Raw genomic sequence first — 14,476 nt, forward strand, 5'->3', positions numbered from 1 at the left:
TGCTGGGGTGAGTTTCATGGACTTATTTAACCCCCACAATAAAGAATGAAGCAGATAGCGCCCCTCTCCCCACCCCCGAGCCTGAAAGTGTCGTGCCTGTGCCTGATGTCACATAGCCAGGAAGAGAACAGAGCAAAAATTCCAACAGGTGTGCCTGGCACCAGAATCCCTTGGTTTTTTGTTCCATTTCGTTGCCTATGACTATTCCCTCACACCATCTGCCTAAAGCAAACATAGTTGTACAAATGGTTGGAAAGCGTGGCGGTTTGTTTTTTGGTTTTTTGTTTTAAGATTAAGTAGTGGCCCAGGGTTGCGGCCACGCCACTGATGAGAGCTTTGTTTAGGAGCCGATCGCTCCAGAGATAGGAAGACTGAGGAGGAATGGAGACACACACCCTCCTCCTTCTCCTCCTTCCCCAGCACAGACCAAAACCCTCCACCCATAGCTTCCAGCCCACTCCCACGGCTGAGCAGCCTGGGATCAGGATCGTGTCTCAGGGGCGTGTCTCGGGTGCTCTGCCCCACACATCCCCACGCCTCTCCGACGGGCTGGGTACGACCCAGCCTTGCAAATACACAGCCTGCCCTGCACGTCCCGCGGGGGCTGGAGCTCGCGGACATGCACACGTGCACGCATACAAACCCTCGTGCGCACGCCGGTCTCCCCGGGCGGCTTCTCCGCCAGCTTCATTCCCCAGTCATCTGCACAACTTCTGCCGAGGTTGAAAGGGAGGTGAAGAACTCCTGCTCCTGCCCAAACCCCGCTTCTGCCAATGCTCTAGATATTGGCTGCAGATCTTGGAATGTTTCCATGGGCGGCTGTGGAGGGCTTTCTTTTTAGAAACGAATTTGCAGTAATTGGGTGATTCAATACCGGCTCAAGAATTCTCAGCCACGGGTATAGCTAAGGGACCAACCCCCAGATCTGCAGCAAAGCTGATTTTTTTTTTTTTAAGTTTGGGAAAATTATAGACTTCAAATCCTTTCTTGTTGAAATAGATCCTGGCTCAAGATGTCCTCTGGGTCCTGGGGAAGATACCATCTGTAAATGGATTCACTGTGACTTTTCCAGTTATTAAAGTAGGGGTGACAAGGATGATCTCTTCCAAGGCACCCAAGGAACAGATGATTAAACTGCCGGAGGCGCCGCACCGCCCCCACTCTGTTGGGAGGTGTCTGTCCCCACCCACACGGCTGCCTAGTGTCCCAGCGGAGTTCCGCGGCAGCAGGGTGGGTTCCCGGGCCGAGCCACACGCAGGGGTGAGTGGGTGGCCACAGGAAATGGGAGGAAGTCCAGCTCCCGGGGCAGGCAGGGCATGGCTGAGGTAAGTGTGTGAGAACAGCCAGGTTTAGGACACAGTCTGCCCACCTGGGCAGGCCAGCTGCGGTGGGCCCCGGGTGGGCTGGGCACTGAGCCGAGCAGAGGAGAAGCCAGCAGGCAGAGAGGGAGGCAGCTCACAGATAATCGGCTTCAGGGAGAAGCAGACCCTGTCGGGCTAGGGCTTAGGGGCAGACTTCCCGAGGTCTGAAGAAACACAGCAGAAACAGAGAAACAAAGCAGGGGCTGGCCGGGGGCACCATTCATGAAATGGTGAGACAGCGTGGGGGTGTAACCACAGGAGCAATAAAAAGTTGAGTTCTGGGAACCAGAATAGGAAGTGGGAGCCAGATCCGTAGGAGGCGGAAGCAAGGCCGAGCTCCCTGTAAAAGCGCCCCCTCTTAGAGGGCTGGGGCTGGTTTGAGTCTGTAGGTGGGGGCCGAGTGCACCCAGCGGCAGCCACAAAAGTAGGTGTGAGTGGCTGGGCGCCAGGCAGCCTATTCCCTCCCGGAAGGAGTCAGCATCAGAGAGAATGCCCTGGAAGAGTTTGGAATGAGCTTCCCTGAGGGCGCCTGGCAGGAGGCTCTCTGAGAGCAGAGGTCGCCCTCTCCCCCGAGCTAGGCTGCTGACAGTGGCTGATACCCACCGTTCTCCCCATGGCAGAGGAACACAGGGTTTCCAGGGTCCCTGCGTCAGTCCTGGAACGGGTCAGGACTCCTCCTCATCTCTCCACATTTACTGAGCACCTACTAAGACCAGGGCAGTGCTGGGCTCCTGCTGTATATCCCTATACATGATGCAGTGAGAGGTCTCCAGGCCCGAGCATCAAGGACAATGAACTGATAGAGACTATCATGTTGGCCAAGGACCCAGCTGCTTTAAGAACCTCAAGTCAGCTTCCCCTGGGGTAAAGCAGAGGGGTCTCCAAGGCCAAGGTGCTGGGAGGCACTAAAGGTCAAAGGTGAAGCAGGGCCCAGCTAGCATCAGACCAGATGGGTCACAGATGCTTTCTGGCTACCATCCCAACCACCAGACTTAGGTCAAACTACAGGTGAATTACACACTGTGCAAAAGAAATTAAATGTACCACAGCAGGCAACTTGTGTGGCTTTGACTCAGTTTCCCCCTCCTTAAGACCAGGCCTTTACTCAAACCCGTGTCTCTGCCTTGGAAAGCACACTGCTGGTGTTCACGAGGGACAAGCCCAATCCCACAACTTCTCAGATGGGTCACTCTCACCCAACCCACCTTCCCTCCACCCAAGAACCTTGTCCTTGCTCAGCCCAACCCACTTCCTATGCTCGAAGGAGTAGGAAGAGCAGGGTTTCCCTTTCGTCTTGTCTTTTTCAAATAATGTCACCAACGGACCCAACCCATTAAAGACTCATGAGTCTGCACATTTCCTTCCCAAAGCTGGAAACCAAGAAGGAATGTTGGGTATAAAGGCCCAAGAGAGCCCACCACAGAAAAGATCAGTTTAAGACGTGCATATTATACCCATATTCCTGTTTGGGCCAACTCTCTTCCAGGGGTGCCCGGCCACCGTCAACACCCATGGAGACCCCCAGAGCCGAGAAGAGGGAAGTGCTTCCCCTCTTCTGCTAACCCATTAGGAACGCAGCATACAGCTCTGCCCCAAGGGAAAAACATAATTTTCCAGTTCCATCAAAAGGACTCATGGGGGAAAAAAGCAGATATAATATTCTGGTGGAACAGTGTTAGCTTTTTGCAAGTATAAATACAATCTTCAAGATGACGTACAGCTTCTGTCCACAGCCTGGGTCTGTGTGGCAGTTCACCCTAAGCAGCACCTAGTTCTTTCCTTACATCGTATACCCAGTTCAGAACCTGAAATAATCCATGTCAGTAGATAAGTCAGGGCAGATGACCAAAGAGACTTTTCCAGCACTGTGCAAAGCTTACGTTTGACAAGACTTGTCTCGTCCACCCCACAACATGAATGAAAGGGGTTTGAGAAATATTCTTTTTTCTGAAATAAACCAGTGTTTTGCACATATCAGGGGAGCTGGTGCAGTGAATTCGAAGTGTCAACCTGTTTGTCTATCGATCATTCATTCGGTTGATGGCTTACAGGCTGCCCACACCCACCACATCTTCCCAAGGAAAGCCTTGCAAAGGTAATATATTTTTAAGTAGCCTCACATCAGATAAGCTGTTCAACCACCATAAGGTAAATATGTTCTGGGCCTCCATTAACAGAACACGTTATGCTGCGCCGTGGTTCACTCCCTGGGCCTACCTGAAGTTTCAATAAACTTCCATCAATCCATCCCGACATTTTTATGAAATGTAATTAAAGATTCGTTGCACATGCAGAGGAGCAAACGGTTCATTCACTCTGCACTCTAATTCAATTTTATGGAGGACCTTGGACACTGCTGGCTTGATTACTGAAGCCTCATGGACTTCAGAAAGTAACTTGACCGATAGCCTATGGGCCCTGTGACTACAGAGTTCCACCCGGGTAGCAGCTTGGATCCTGAATGCCGTCATTCCAGACAGCCCCGAAGTCCCACACACAAGTCAACAACCTGTTTTGGCTGGAATGGCAGCCCCAGCCGGAGTCAGGCAGTGCCTGGACAGGACAAGCCGGGTGGGCCTGCATTGGAGGAAGAAGATGAAGGGAGAAGGAGGAGACAGGAGGAGGGCGCGGTGCGTGTGTCGGTCACCCTAGGGAGCCAGAGTCTCTCCCGCTCCTAATGGTTGGAACTGGGAGCCAGAAGCCTGATGCCCCACAGCCCCATTCCATAGCCCTGCAATCCAGCTCCTGGGGGCCCATTCTTTGATCCAGAAAGCTGTGATGGGCACGCCAGCCTCCATACCCTACCATCTCCAAGACACAGGCAGACTCACTTCTACCAAACCATCTTTTTTGAGCCCTCTGGAAGAACTGAGCTGACGAGCCCTCACTACCTCTGTTTGTAAAGTTCATCTCCACCATCTCTGCATGTCGAGATTCTGAGCAAGAAGAGAAAGTGCGGTTTCCCCCTCATTCCAAATCTGGGCTTTGATTCTTGGAGAAAGTTAAAAACAGCTGTCAAACTCACCTAGAATTGACTTCCTTCTCTGCAGGATTCCATGTCTTTCGAAGTGAAAAGACTTTAAAACATCTTGCTTGCCATCACGACTACAAATGTCAAATATTCCAAATGGAGGGGGAAAAATTAAGCTTCAGAATTTCCCACTTATTTGCATGCTGAGTCGTGGGTGATCTGTCAGTCAGATGCCGGGATTGACTTCACTGCCGTCTGAACAGAAAGTCTTACTGGGCTGAGGCTAGAGTTAATAATAATTATGCCTTTTCTTTGTGTGTAACACTCTACATTTTCAAAATGCATTTATCTATACTATCTATATTAGATTTTTTTTTTAAATCCCATGAGATGAAAAGCAAGTCTTTTTTTTTTTTTTTTCAACACCTTTGACAAATGAAAAAAAGAAGGCTGAGGGATGTCAAAGACATTTGGCTGGCTAGTGGGGCTCCCCAGCTCCTGCCCAGCCTTGGTTCTGAAACCAACTGCCAGCAGGAGTGAGGTTACTCCAAAAGATACCACAACCTTCCATGGAAGAAACGCTCAGCTTTCTCCAACATTTACAAATAGGAAATTGTTTTTCAGATCCAGCCAAAGGCCAGCTGTAAGTTTAGCCATTCCTCTGAAACTAGTTTGCATGGAAATTCAGAACAATATTTCCAAGAGAATTATTTACTATAATCACCTTTACGCACCTCAACCACTCCTCGTCCGTCCCCTGCACACACATATAAAACTGCCCCTGGCAGGAAGGAAGAAAAATGATAAGACTTCCCCCTCCCCCAAAAGTCTTTGTTCCTTGTTGCTGTGAACCCCCAAAGTGGGCTTTCAAGGGAACCCTCACCCCCCCGCCCCGGGGCTGGAAGAGATGGCACCTGAGCAGACCGCTCTCTCCCAATTTATGGCCAGTGCCCCAAAGTACTAAAAAACATCAGATGAGACAGAAGGGAAATATAGACCCTGGGAAACAAATTGCCTTCGTGAAAATTATTTATCTAGCTTTTTTTTCTCCCCCTCTCCTTTGGAAGGGGACAGGATCGGCTGTGTTTATAAAACCTGATGACTTTTTAAAGCTATTGTTTAGTTAATGACTGCTGACACCAGCCGCAGAGGTGCTGGGTCTCTTTCTCCATGTAAAGATTCTCAAGGAGAACCCAAGGTGACGCTGATAGCAGCTGTCAACCCACAGAGAGGTAATTATAAAGCCGTGATTAAAACGAAACAAAACCTTCAAATGTTATAGCCTTCTTCACAGAGACACCAGGTGACGGGATACGGAGAAGACAAAACACCGCCCCCCTCCACAGAAGCCCCTGGAAGGATAAGGACCAAACTGGAATCCCTCCTGGACCCAGCCGCAGAAACCTCCACCTGGTAAGCAACCCCACGGGACTGCAGGAGCCCAGCTGGGAGCACGGGGGTAGGGCACTGCTTCCCCAAGCCAGCTGCCCAGTAGGGGGAAACGGGGACATAATCAAAGTGTACCAGCTTCCAATGAGAAGATCCACAAATTCTGGGGACCTAATGTATGGCCTCGCAATTACAGCTAATAAATTTATATTATCTACTCGAATGTTGCTATGAGAATAAAACGCAACACAAAAAGAAGCGCTAGTTATGTGATGGGACGGGGGAGTTCGCTAATGCTATGCAGGTGATTGCTTTGCAAGACAGACATGGATCAAATCAACACATTGTACATCTTCAACTCACACGAGGTTCTATGTCAGTTATGTGGCAATAAAGCTGACGCAGGAGAATAGAAAGAAAAGACAGCGCCCTGGGCCCTGCCCTATACCAATGGAATCAAAATCCCTGGGGGTAAGCCCCTGATATCAGGATTTATTTCCATCTCCCCAGAAGATGCTGAGGCAGAGTGAGTGGAGAAACATGAAGGAGGGAAGAGAAAACAAAACGGGAAGCTTGACCTGGGGGCAGCTTCTCCTCAAGGCCCAGAAACTGAAGCACTTAAGTATTCTCAGACAAATTGAGTCCTTCATCCTTCCACTGGAGGGAGAAGGGAGCCCTTCCATAGCTAGAAGCTGTATGCCCAGCCCCGACAGCATCTTCCGGAGGCAGAGCTCCCGCCTGCGCACACAGCCGAGCAAAGGACGGGCGCTTGGCTCAGACCTACTCCCCATCCCCCACACTCCATCTTCATTGGTCACCACTGGCCATCCGTGAGGCCTCCTTCTCACGGGCCCAGGCTAATATGTTGTTTTCCCTTTGCTTTAGAAGTGATATGTGGGGGGCGCCTGGGTGGCTCAATCAGTAAGCTGTCCAACTCTTGATTTCACTTCAGGTCACAATCCCAGGGGCATAAGATCGAGCCCCCTGTCGTGCCCCACGCTCAGCAGGAGTCTGCTTGAGATTCTCTCTCTCTCTCAAATAAATAAATCTTTAAAAAAAAAAAAATTAAAGTAATGATGTGAGAAACCTTTTGAGACTGAAATTTCCTGAGGTTCCCCACACCCCCGCCCCAGAACAAGAACCACCCAGCCCCTCCCCAGTGGGGTTGGGCCAGAGGCGTTGCCCGCAGAGCCCAGCTGCCCAGAGACTAGATTTAAACTTAAAACAGTGAAGGAAAACAGAACCTTGCAGAGTTATTTGCTTTTCAGCTGTTTTAGCTGTATTAAACACCTCCACCCAGGAGGGTGGGTCTGGGAAGCTTCCATTTTGAAGGTGCACTTGGAAGACAGGACGATGACTTTGAGCTTTGTCTCTGCCTTCAAAACCCCTGCCTGGGGGCACCTGGGTGGCTCAGTGGGTTAAAGCCTCTGCCTTTGGCTCAGGTCATGGTCGCAGGGTCCTGGGAACGAGCCCCGCATCGGGCTCTCTGCTCAGCGGGGAGCCTGCTTCCTCCTCTCTCTCTCTCTCTGCCTGCTTCTCTGCCTACTTGTGATCTCTGTCTGTCAAATAAATAAATAAAATCTTAAAAAAACAAACAAACAAACAAAAAAAACAACCCTGCCAGACTCTGTGCCCTTGGGTTCCTACAGGTTCTAGGATCTTGACAAGCAGAAAATGTCCGTCTCCCCACCCAACCCAAAAAGTCTGCCCAGACTCCAAGCAAACACAATTAATTAAATTGTGTAAAACTTTATAAACGTTTAAAAATCAGCCTCTTGGGCATCGTTGATGATCCCCTGTCTAGCAGGTCTTTTACCTGGTTCAGTCAGAATCAGCTGGGAAGCCCCTGCTGGGGTCACAATTAGAGAGAAGTGGCTCCTGCTGCGGCTAGAATTACTCAAAGTCACACTTCAGCCACATATTAAAAGCACAACTCCCAGGATGATGGTGCTATACCCCAGCTCACCCCAGGGCATTGGGAGGATGGGGGGCCCGGCCTGGCTGCACCTGGCAACACAGGCAAAATGAAAAAGTGGCTTTCTCGGGGCCCCTGGATGGCTCAGTGGGTTAAGCCTCTGCCTTCAGCTCAGGTCATGATCTCAGGGTCCTGGGATCGAGCCCCACATCAGGCGCTCTGCTCAGCGAGGAGTCTGCTTCCCCCTCTCTCTCTGCCTACTTGTGATCTCTCTCTCTGTCAAATAAATAAATAAAATCTTACCAAAAAAAGAAAAAGAAAGAAAGGAAGAAAGAAAAAGTGGCTTTCTCAACCAGGGGTACCCATGAACTTGGAAATATGGGAGTTGATTTGGAGCTCCTCGGCGTCTCTGGGTCATCCTCCTCGGGAGAGGGTCACACCAGTGCTGTGGAAGTGATATACTGCGGGGGGACAGTGGAGGGGGTCCACTGGTGGCGTCTGCCAGAGAACTTGCTGGCAGGGAGCTGGGGTCTCATGGCCTCAGCTATGTGGATCTGCCCCAGAGTGTTGTTACGGATCTGGCTGTGTTCCTTGGCTAGCACCTGGCCTCGGCCCCTTTGACCTTTACCTTACCCTTGTGTTTGAAGTCATCAGTGGAGCTCTAATTCTGCCTGGTCACACCATGGTTAACCAACCACTGGCCCCAGGCAAGGCAAAGCCAACCCTACTGTGTCTAGAGCGACAGTCCAAGCCATCCCTGTCTCCCTGTAGGACTCCATTTCTCTGGCTGCCGCATCCATGCACAACACCTTCCCTCGGTTTGCTCGTGTTCTGGCACATCCTGAGTCCAGCACACACCTCCAGCTTTGTGATCCAGCCCAAGGGGAGGGGGCCCCTGTGCAATCCCAGAGCTCCCATGTGACCTCTGCAGGTCCTGTAGCTTCCCGTTCCAGCAAGTGCTTTCACATCTGGGATTTCAAGAGTAAAGCTTCATCTAGTCCTCTGCGGAAATGACCAGAATGCTGGCTTCCAGAGAAGGCTTTCAGTAATGCAATTGTCAAACTCTCCCTGGGAAGGTTTTGTTAAGGCAGAAGAAGGATGACCCTGGAGAGGGTTGTTCTGCTCACCTTGAATCAGCCTCATTAACAACTAGACTGGATTTGAACGGCCAATTTACGGTCTCCGGGTGGTAGGGGGCTGGCCCAGCCTCTTTGGATGGGGGCCGTCCCCACACACGGTCTGCAACCTCAGGTCAGTGCTACACTCTTCATCCCTAACTCACCTTCCCATGCCACCCACCACTGGTTCTGCTGTTGTCTCCTTTCCTTTGTGACAAACCTAGTTACTAAAATATTCTCTGAGGTTAAAAAAGTGCAAGATAATAAAACCTTAGAAAAATAAGTACTTTCTTTATTTCTACTTCAAAATATACTATGTACATCTGGAACTCTAAGAGAAAGTAGACCGGGAGATGATACTATCATAAAAATAAAATAAGGTAAAAAAATAACAACTGCCCCCTTTCAGATCTGTCTTTAACCCAGCTGAAAGGGGCGTGAGCTGCCCGTTGTCGTGCTCTCCGATGCCATCCCTCTGTCGGTGACGTTGGTTGGGGCTGCCTCACAGGGATGCTGTGTCTAAGAGTCCCTGGAGCGTTTCGAGGACTGGCTGTGGCTGGCCAGCGGCCAGGTCCTGCAGCCGGCAGCCCATCTGCTCCTGGAGGCTCCGGGACAGCCGGTGCGCTACCGTGCGGACGTTCCCACCGTGCCCGGGGAGGACACTGTTCCTGGTCATGTTGCTCAGGAAACACCAGAGGACTGGAAGGACATGGCGCTCCACAGCCTGGGGCTTCAGGGGGTACACGGAGGCCACTAGCACTGTTGGACAGAAAACGGGTAGACTTATTTGAGGCAGGCACTCTCTCCCTCTCCTGCTGCCCTCTCTTGGGACAACAACTCTATCCCCAAAAAGGTCAGGCAGCCCAGAAGAGCCAACTGGTCCATTAGACACACCAGCAAGGGCTCGGGACACATTTTGGGGCCCATGAAAATGGTTGTATTTCTTTTAAAATCAAAAGAAAAAATTAGGAAGATATCCAACCTTGTTGATATTCATGTTTATACCAAACAGTTATAAAATACAATTTTTAACTTGTTTTTGTTTTTTAACAGAGGAACAAGTATGCAAAGGCCAAAGTGCTCAGGGCCCATGACAGCCGTCATTGGTCCCTGCAGCCGAAGGGAGAGGACAGAGGCGGACACACTTGGACTGGACTGCAATCTAGCATTCCCTTAACCCACGTTCCCACCTACATGAGTTCATACGAACAGAGAAAACCCGAACCAGGGAGAAAAGTCAACATTCTCTCATACGAAGCATTCTGAAAAATAAAGCAGCCAGCAGGAGACAAGAGCAGTGTGGCCTCCCCAGGGTCTGGATGCCAAGCCCCACAAGGAGACCAGCAGCAATGCGGGAAGCATGAGTGTGCTTCGTCAACCACCAAGCTCTGCACAGACCCTCGATTCAGTGATGAACCCCCCACCTCCGGTTCTCCCAGGCCCTCTACCTTCTTTAACCCCCAGAAAACCCACACGCAGGCTACCCCAGCAAGCAAGCCTTCCATCGCAGAGTAAATGCTGGGGTCAAAGTCAAAGAATGACCCCAAGTCGTTTCCCAGGGCCACTCCAGCCTTCAGCCATGCCAACAATGCTCGCTCTGGACGCTGAGTGCCATCTGTCTATCCTCCTGCCAAAGAAGTGCTGGTGAGAGCAAACGACCTTTACTTGTTGATGAGGTAAAGAGACTGGAAGGTTCCCTGGGCTGAGAGACATACCCAGGAAGCTAACACTGCCAGAGTCCCAAGGCTGGGGCTCAGAGCTTTGCAGCGTGACTCCACTGTCCTCACAGCGCCTCGACAGGCAGGATACCAGTCCATCTTGCAGAGGGGCAGCCAGTGCTCAGGAGTCAAGGAGCTTGTCCCATACAACACAGCTAACAAGGGCTGAGGCTAAGCCTGCCTCGATTCGAAGGCTCACGCTCTGGCCCCCTTGCTGCCCCCAAGCCTCCAGGGGTTCCACGTGTCAGATGGTGGTGTGGAGTTTTACTTTTAGCAAAACCTCCAATGTGTCCTTCCTTCACCAGCATAACATTCTCCAACACCCCCAGGATGCTTCCCCAGGGCCCCTCGAACTCCTGGCCCAGGCTGGGACCACAAGGGGCCGGAGAAGATCCGCAGCCTTCAGCGAAACCTGCACTGGAGCAGTGTCCTTGCCAGCCGAGCGCGCACACTGGCTTTCAAGCCACACCCTCAGGGTTCCTGCACCCCACACCGTGGGGCCTCTCGGGGGCTCCCCCATGTCACCAATCCCTCAGAAGTAAAGGTGGCCCTTGTTCCCGGGGAAGACAGGTTGGCACCCGGGAGTCAGCCCAGCCATGATGGCTGCTGAGCCCCTTCATAGCAAGGGGCAGAGCTGGGAGCTGCGGGAAACGGGAAAGTGGAAGCTGGAGGAGGGCTAGGGAGCGGGAAAGCCAGCAGGACGCCCCAAGGGCTGGGGTAGGAGGTGAGGAGGAGCCAGGGATGTGGGGGGCGGGGGGAGGCGGTGCCGGCCAGAGGGAACAAAAGAAAACCAGCAATCCTGATAAGCCGCCTTCAGTGAACAGCTATCCCTCAAAGCCTTCCTAAACTTCCATGGGATCTCAGCTGCGAACCAAGGGGAGAACTATCCCTAGAACCAGGCCCAGGCGGGGCTCCCCTGTGCCCACCAAAGGGTGAGGGGTTCACCTGCCCCAACCCGCCCCACCTCACCGCCCGGTGCCCGGCATGCTGCCCTCCCACCTGAACGCCCCCCTCCCCCAGCCAGGCGACCTCACGCAGTAAGGCCTGAGGTTCCCCGGGTCCAGCAGCCGAGGTCACCTGGCTGACAGCGGTGGGCTTCTCAAATTAGCAGAGGCAGATGATGGCCCTTCTGGGAGTCCTCATGAGTAGGAAAACCCCATTAAATTGGCGCTTTCAAGGCAGCTGAGGTAATTAGCAAAAGATTTACTCCCGTTAAGCTGCGCTATTATTAGTGCACACCTTGTGTCAATGGAAAGGCTCTTCTCGACTCCTGGCTGACACCGACTCACCGGGAGAGCTACAGAGAAACTCTGGCTTTTTAGGTCTCTTGGAAACAGGTGGAAAATTCTTACATTTACATGGATAATCTAAAGTGAGGTACCCATCCACCTTTGAGGCCCACACACAACCTGTACAAGGGCAGGTAAAGGTTTCACCCAGAGAGTGTGGATTTTGAGCAACAGTAAAGGGTTCCTTGTCTGGTGCCCCGGGGTCTCAGTTACGAGGCCTCTGCCCCTCCCCGCTGCTCATGCTCTTCTCGCTCTTTCTCTCTCTCTCAATAAATAAAATCTTTTTTTAAGGGGATAATCAGAGAACCCACACCCTCCTTATGATGTTGTTGTGAGGATGAAATGACCCAGTGCCTACAATTGAGGCAGGGGGGAAAGGGGCAGAGCCTGGAAAGCCAGGCAGCCACAGGTCTCATGGGCCACTCCAAGGAGCCTGGACATGAGCCTGCAGACGACGCATGCAAGGATTTATGTGTGGGGGTGACACCACCTGTCTGCCTGTTGGGGGAGGGGCACTCAGAAGTCTAGAGAACAGAGTCCTTCTGCCTCCTTCCTGGATGGGACCTTCCTAAGCATGGGAGGCAGGAAAGACAAGAAAGCCGGGTTAAGTAACCTGCCCAAGACCAGAGTTCATGGGCGGCAAATGGGTCTGTCCGCCGCAAAGCCTGTGTCCATCGCTTCCCACCCCCTCAAGGGCCACAGGAGGTTTCAGTCCTGGCATGAAATCACTCCAGACTGCAAACTCGGAGCAGACATCAGCTCAAGCTTTCCTCAGCCAAAGCCTGAACAAAGCAGAGAAGACTCGGGCCAGAGCCCCAGCCCTGCACCACACGGTTCCGGGCACCTGGCGAAGGGGCCGGGTAGGGCTGACGTCCAGGCTGTGCCCTGCTTTGCGGGCTGTGCACGCCCAAGAAAGGGCAGCGCTCGTGCTCACCGTGGGGCTGCCGCTGACCAAGCCCCGCACCAGTAAGCCACGGTCCACCCAGAGGAGCTGAGGTTTTTTCTGATTCACACAAAGGTACTCTATGGGCTAGCCGAAGTCCTGTTTGCAAAGAAGTGCATCCTTGTTTCTTAAAAACTGTTTTGTATATGTACCAACCGGCCCCATTTTGGTCCAAACCAAAGATTATCTTCTGGTAATGTGGGAATTATTTTTTAAAAAGCAGCTCAGAGAAAATTTTTAAAAGGCCTGTGAGGATTATTGGATTATTTGGAGCATCTAAGAGACTGGGTGGTTCAGCTCCGTGCCAGGAGGCTGACTAGAAGGCTGGGGCGAGGGGCTTTGGGGACACTCACCGGACAGACGCTCTGTGACATCAAGAACCGCGCGGCCACTCAGGAAGCGCACCCGCCCAGCAAACGTTTGTAGGAGGCAGAGGTTGTCTGGAAGAGAAGGAGGGTGTCAGCGGCCATGAGGCTGTGGCCCGAGCGACGGTCCCTACCCACACAGGGAAGAAGGCCCGTCATGGAGCTGCGTTAAATCCTCTGGGTCACAGTGGGGCGTCTGGGGACCCGTGAGTGGCCCGGGACAGTTGCACTGGCTCCCAAACGGGTTTCACTTACTCCCACAGGTCTGGTTCCTGCTTTCTGTCCTTCCTCAAAATTGCTGAGTTTGGGGGCAAAACAGGGCTTGCCCACAGTCTTGGGCAAACCAGGATGGCTGGTCACCCTTCCAGCAGCAGAAGCTTCTGGCAGGCTCCGTTTGGGTAGGAGGAGGACGTTCGCATTGGGCACGTGTTAGCTCTCAATAGCTTATACGTAACCTCCCTGCGTGAGACTTGGGTCCAGACCGCATCCTTGTAGGACAGGAAAGTTTACCCTCCACATGCCTCAACCTCACACTTCAGGAGGGTTGGGGGAAAGATGAATTTTTACCCCCCCCTTTTTTTTTTAATTGTCACCACACCCCGACCCCCAGCAGGCACTCAGACACACCCAGTCCCAGGAGCCAGCTGCCCAGCCTAAGGCCTGGGGAGGTCCCCATTCGGATGTTGAAGAAGTGCTTACTAGAATGAACCACCAATGGTGAAACCACAGGCAACTAGGGTGGGGAAAGTTTGGGGGATGATGAAGCCCCTGACATTCTTGGATTGTATTTCTAAAGCCAACCCCAGCAGGATCCCACAGGTGCTGAACTTAGGAACGACCCCTTCTTCCCCGTTCTGGCTGACGTCTCCTGGTTTCTCAAACGATTGCACTTGAAATCCCGCGTTCCTCACAGAGACATACAAGGTGAGGAAAGCAACCCTCTACCCGGCGAAGGCAGGATCACCTAGAGGATACACACCCAGCTCCTGACGCTGCCACAGCCGTCCCCGCACAACTCTGTGGGAGCGAGTTCAAGTAATAAAACCACTTTTCAGGGATGTGGCCGTGGGGCCTGCCCACACCTGTCATGGAGGTCTGTGGGGGCGTTACCACAGGTGCCCCCCCGGAAAGTGTGTCCTAGGGCCCCAGGGGCTGACCCACTCAAGGCCAGGTGTCTCTCAGCAGGATACAGAGATTAGAGACCCACCTGAGGAAGCCTTTCCAGGCAAATTCCCCCTTCTCCAGATTCCTCGAATATCTCAGCACCCCCCTGGATATGCAATTAAGCTTCCCTTTTCCTGCCAGGCAACAATTCTAGCTAAGAGCTCATCCCTGCTTCCCGTGTTCTCCTCCTGAGAGCTGTAAGGGGCACAGAGGAGAAAAATGTCCCCGTGGGCACCAGATACA

The 14,476-nt window shown here is 52.4% G+C and overlaps 1 protein-coding gene across 4 annotated transcripts in view; it reads right to left on the reverse strand.

Annotated features, from left to right (window-relative positions):
* Positions 1-9,025: 9,025 nt before the first annotated feature.
* The window catches only part of TOGARAM2 (TOG array regulator of axonemal microtubules 2), a 58,454-nt gene continuing 53,003 nt past the window's right edge, over positions 9,026-14,476 (reverse strand). For 3 of the 4 annotated variants that reach the window (XM_059188723.1, XM_059188722.1, XM_059188721.1), the window contains 2 exons: positions 13,058-13,144; positions 9,026-9,513 (listed from right to left, as the gene is read on the reverse strand). In XM_059188723.1, coding sequence (XP_059044706.1) covers positions 9,257-9,513; positions 13,058-13,144 — 344 coding nt within the window. In that variant the 3' untranslated portion in view covers positions 9,026-9,256. The remainder of the gene's footprint in view (positions 9,514-13,057; positions 13,145-14,476) is intronic. The other variant, XR_009357411.1, reaches the window with a different exon arrangement.

The sequence above is a fragment of the Mustela lutreola genome, chromosome 9 (assembly GCF_030435805.1).
Source record: "Mustela lutreola isolate mMusLut2 chromosome 9, mMusLut2.pri, whole genome shotgun sequence".
NCBI classification, from domain to species: domain Eukaryota; kingdom Metazoa; phylum Chordata; class Mammalia; order Carnivora; family Mustelidae; genus Mustela; species Mustela lutreola.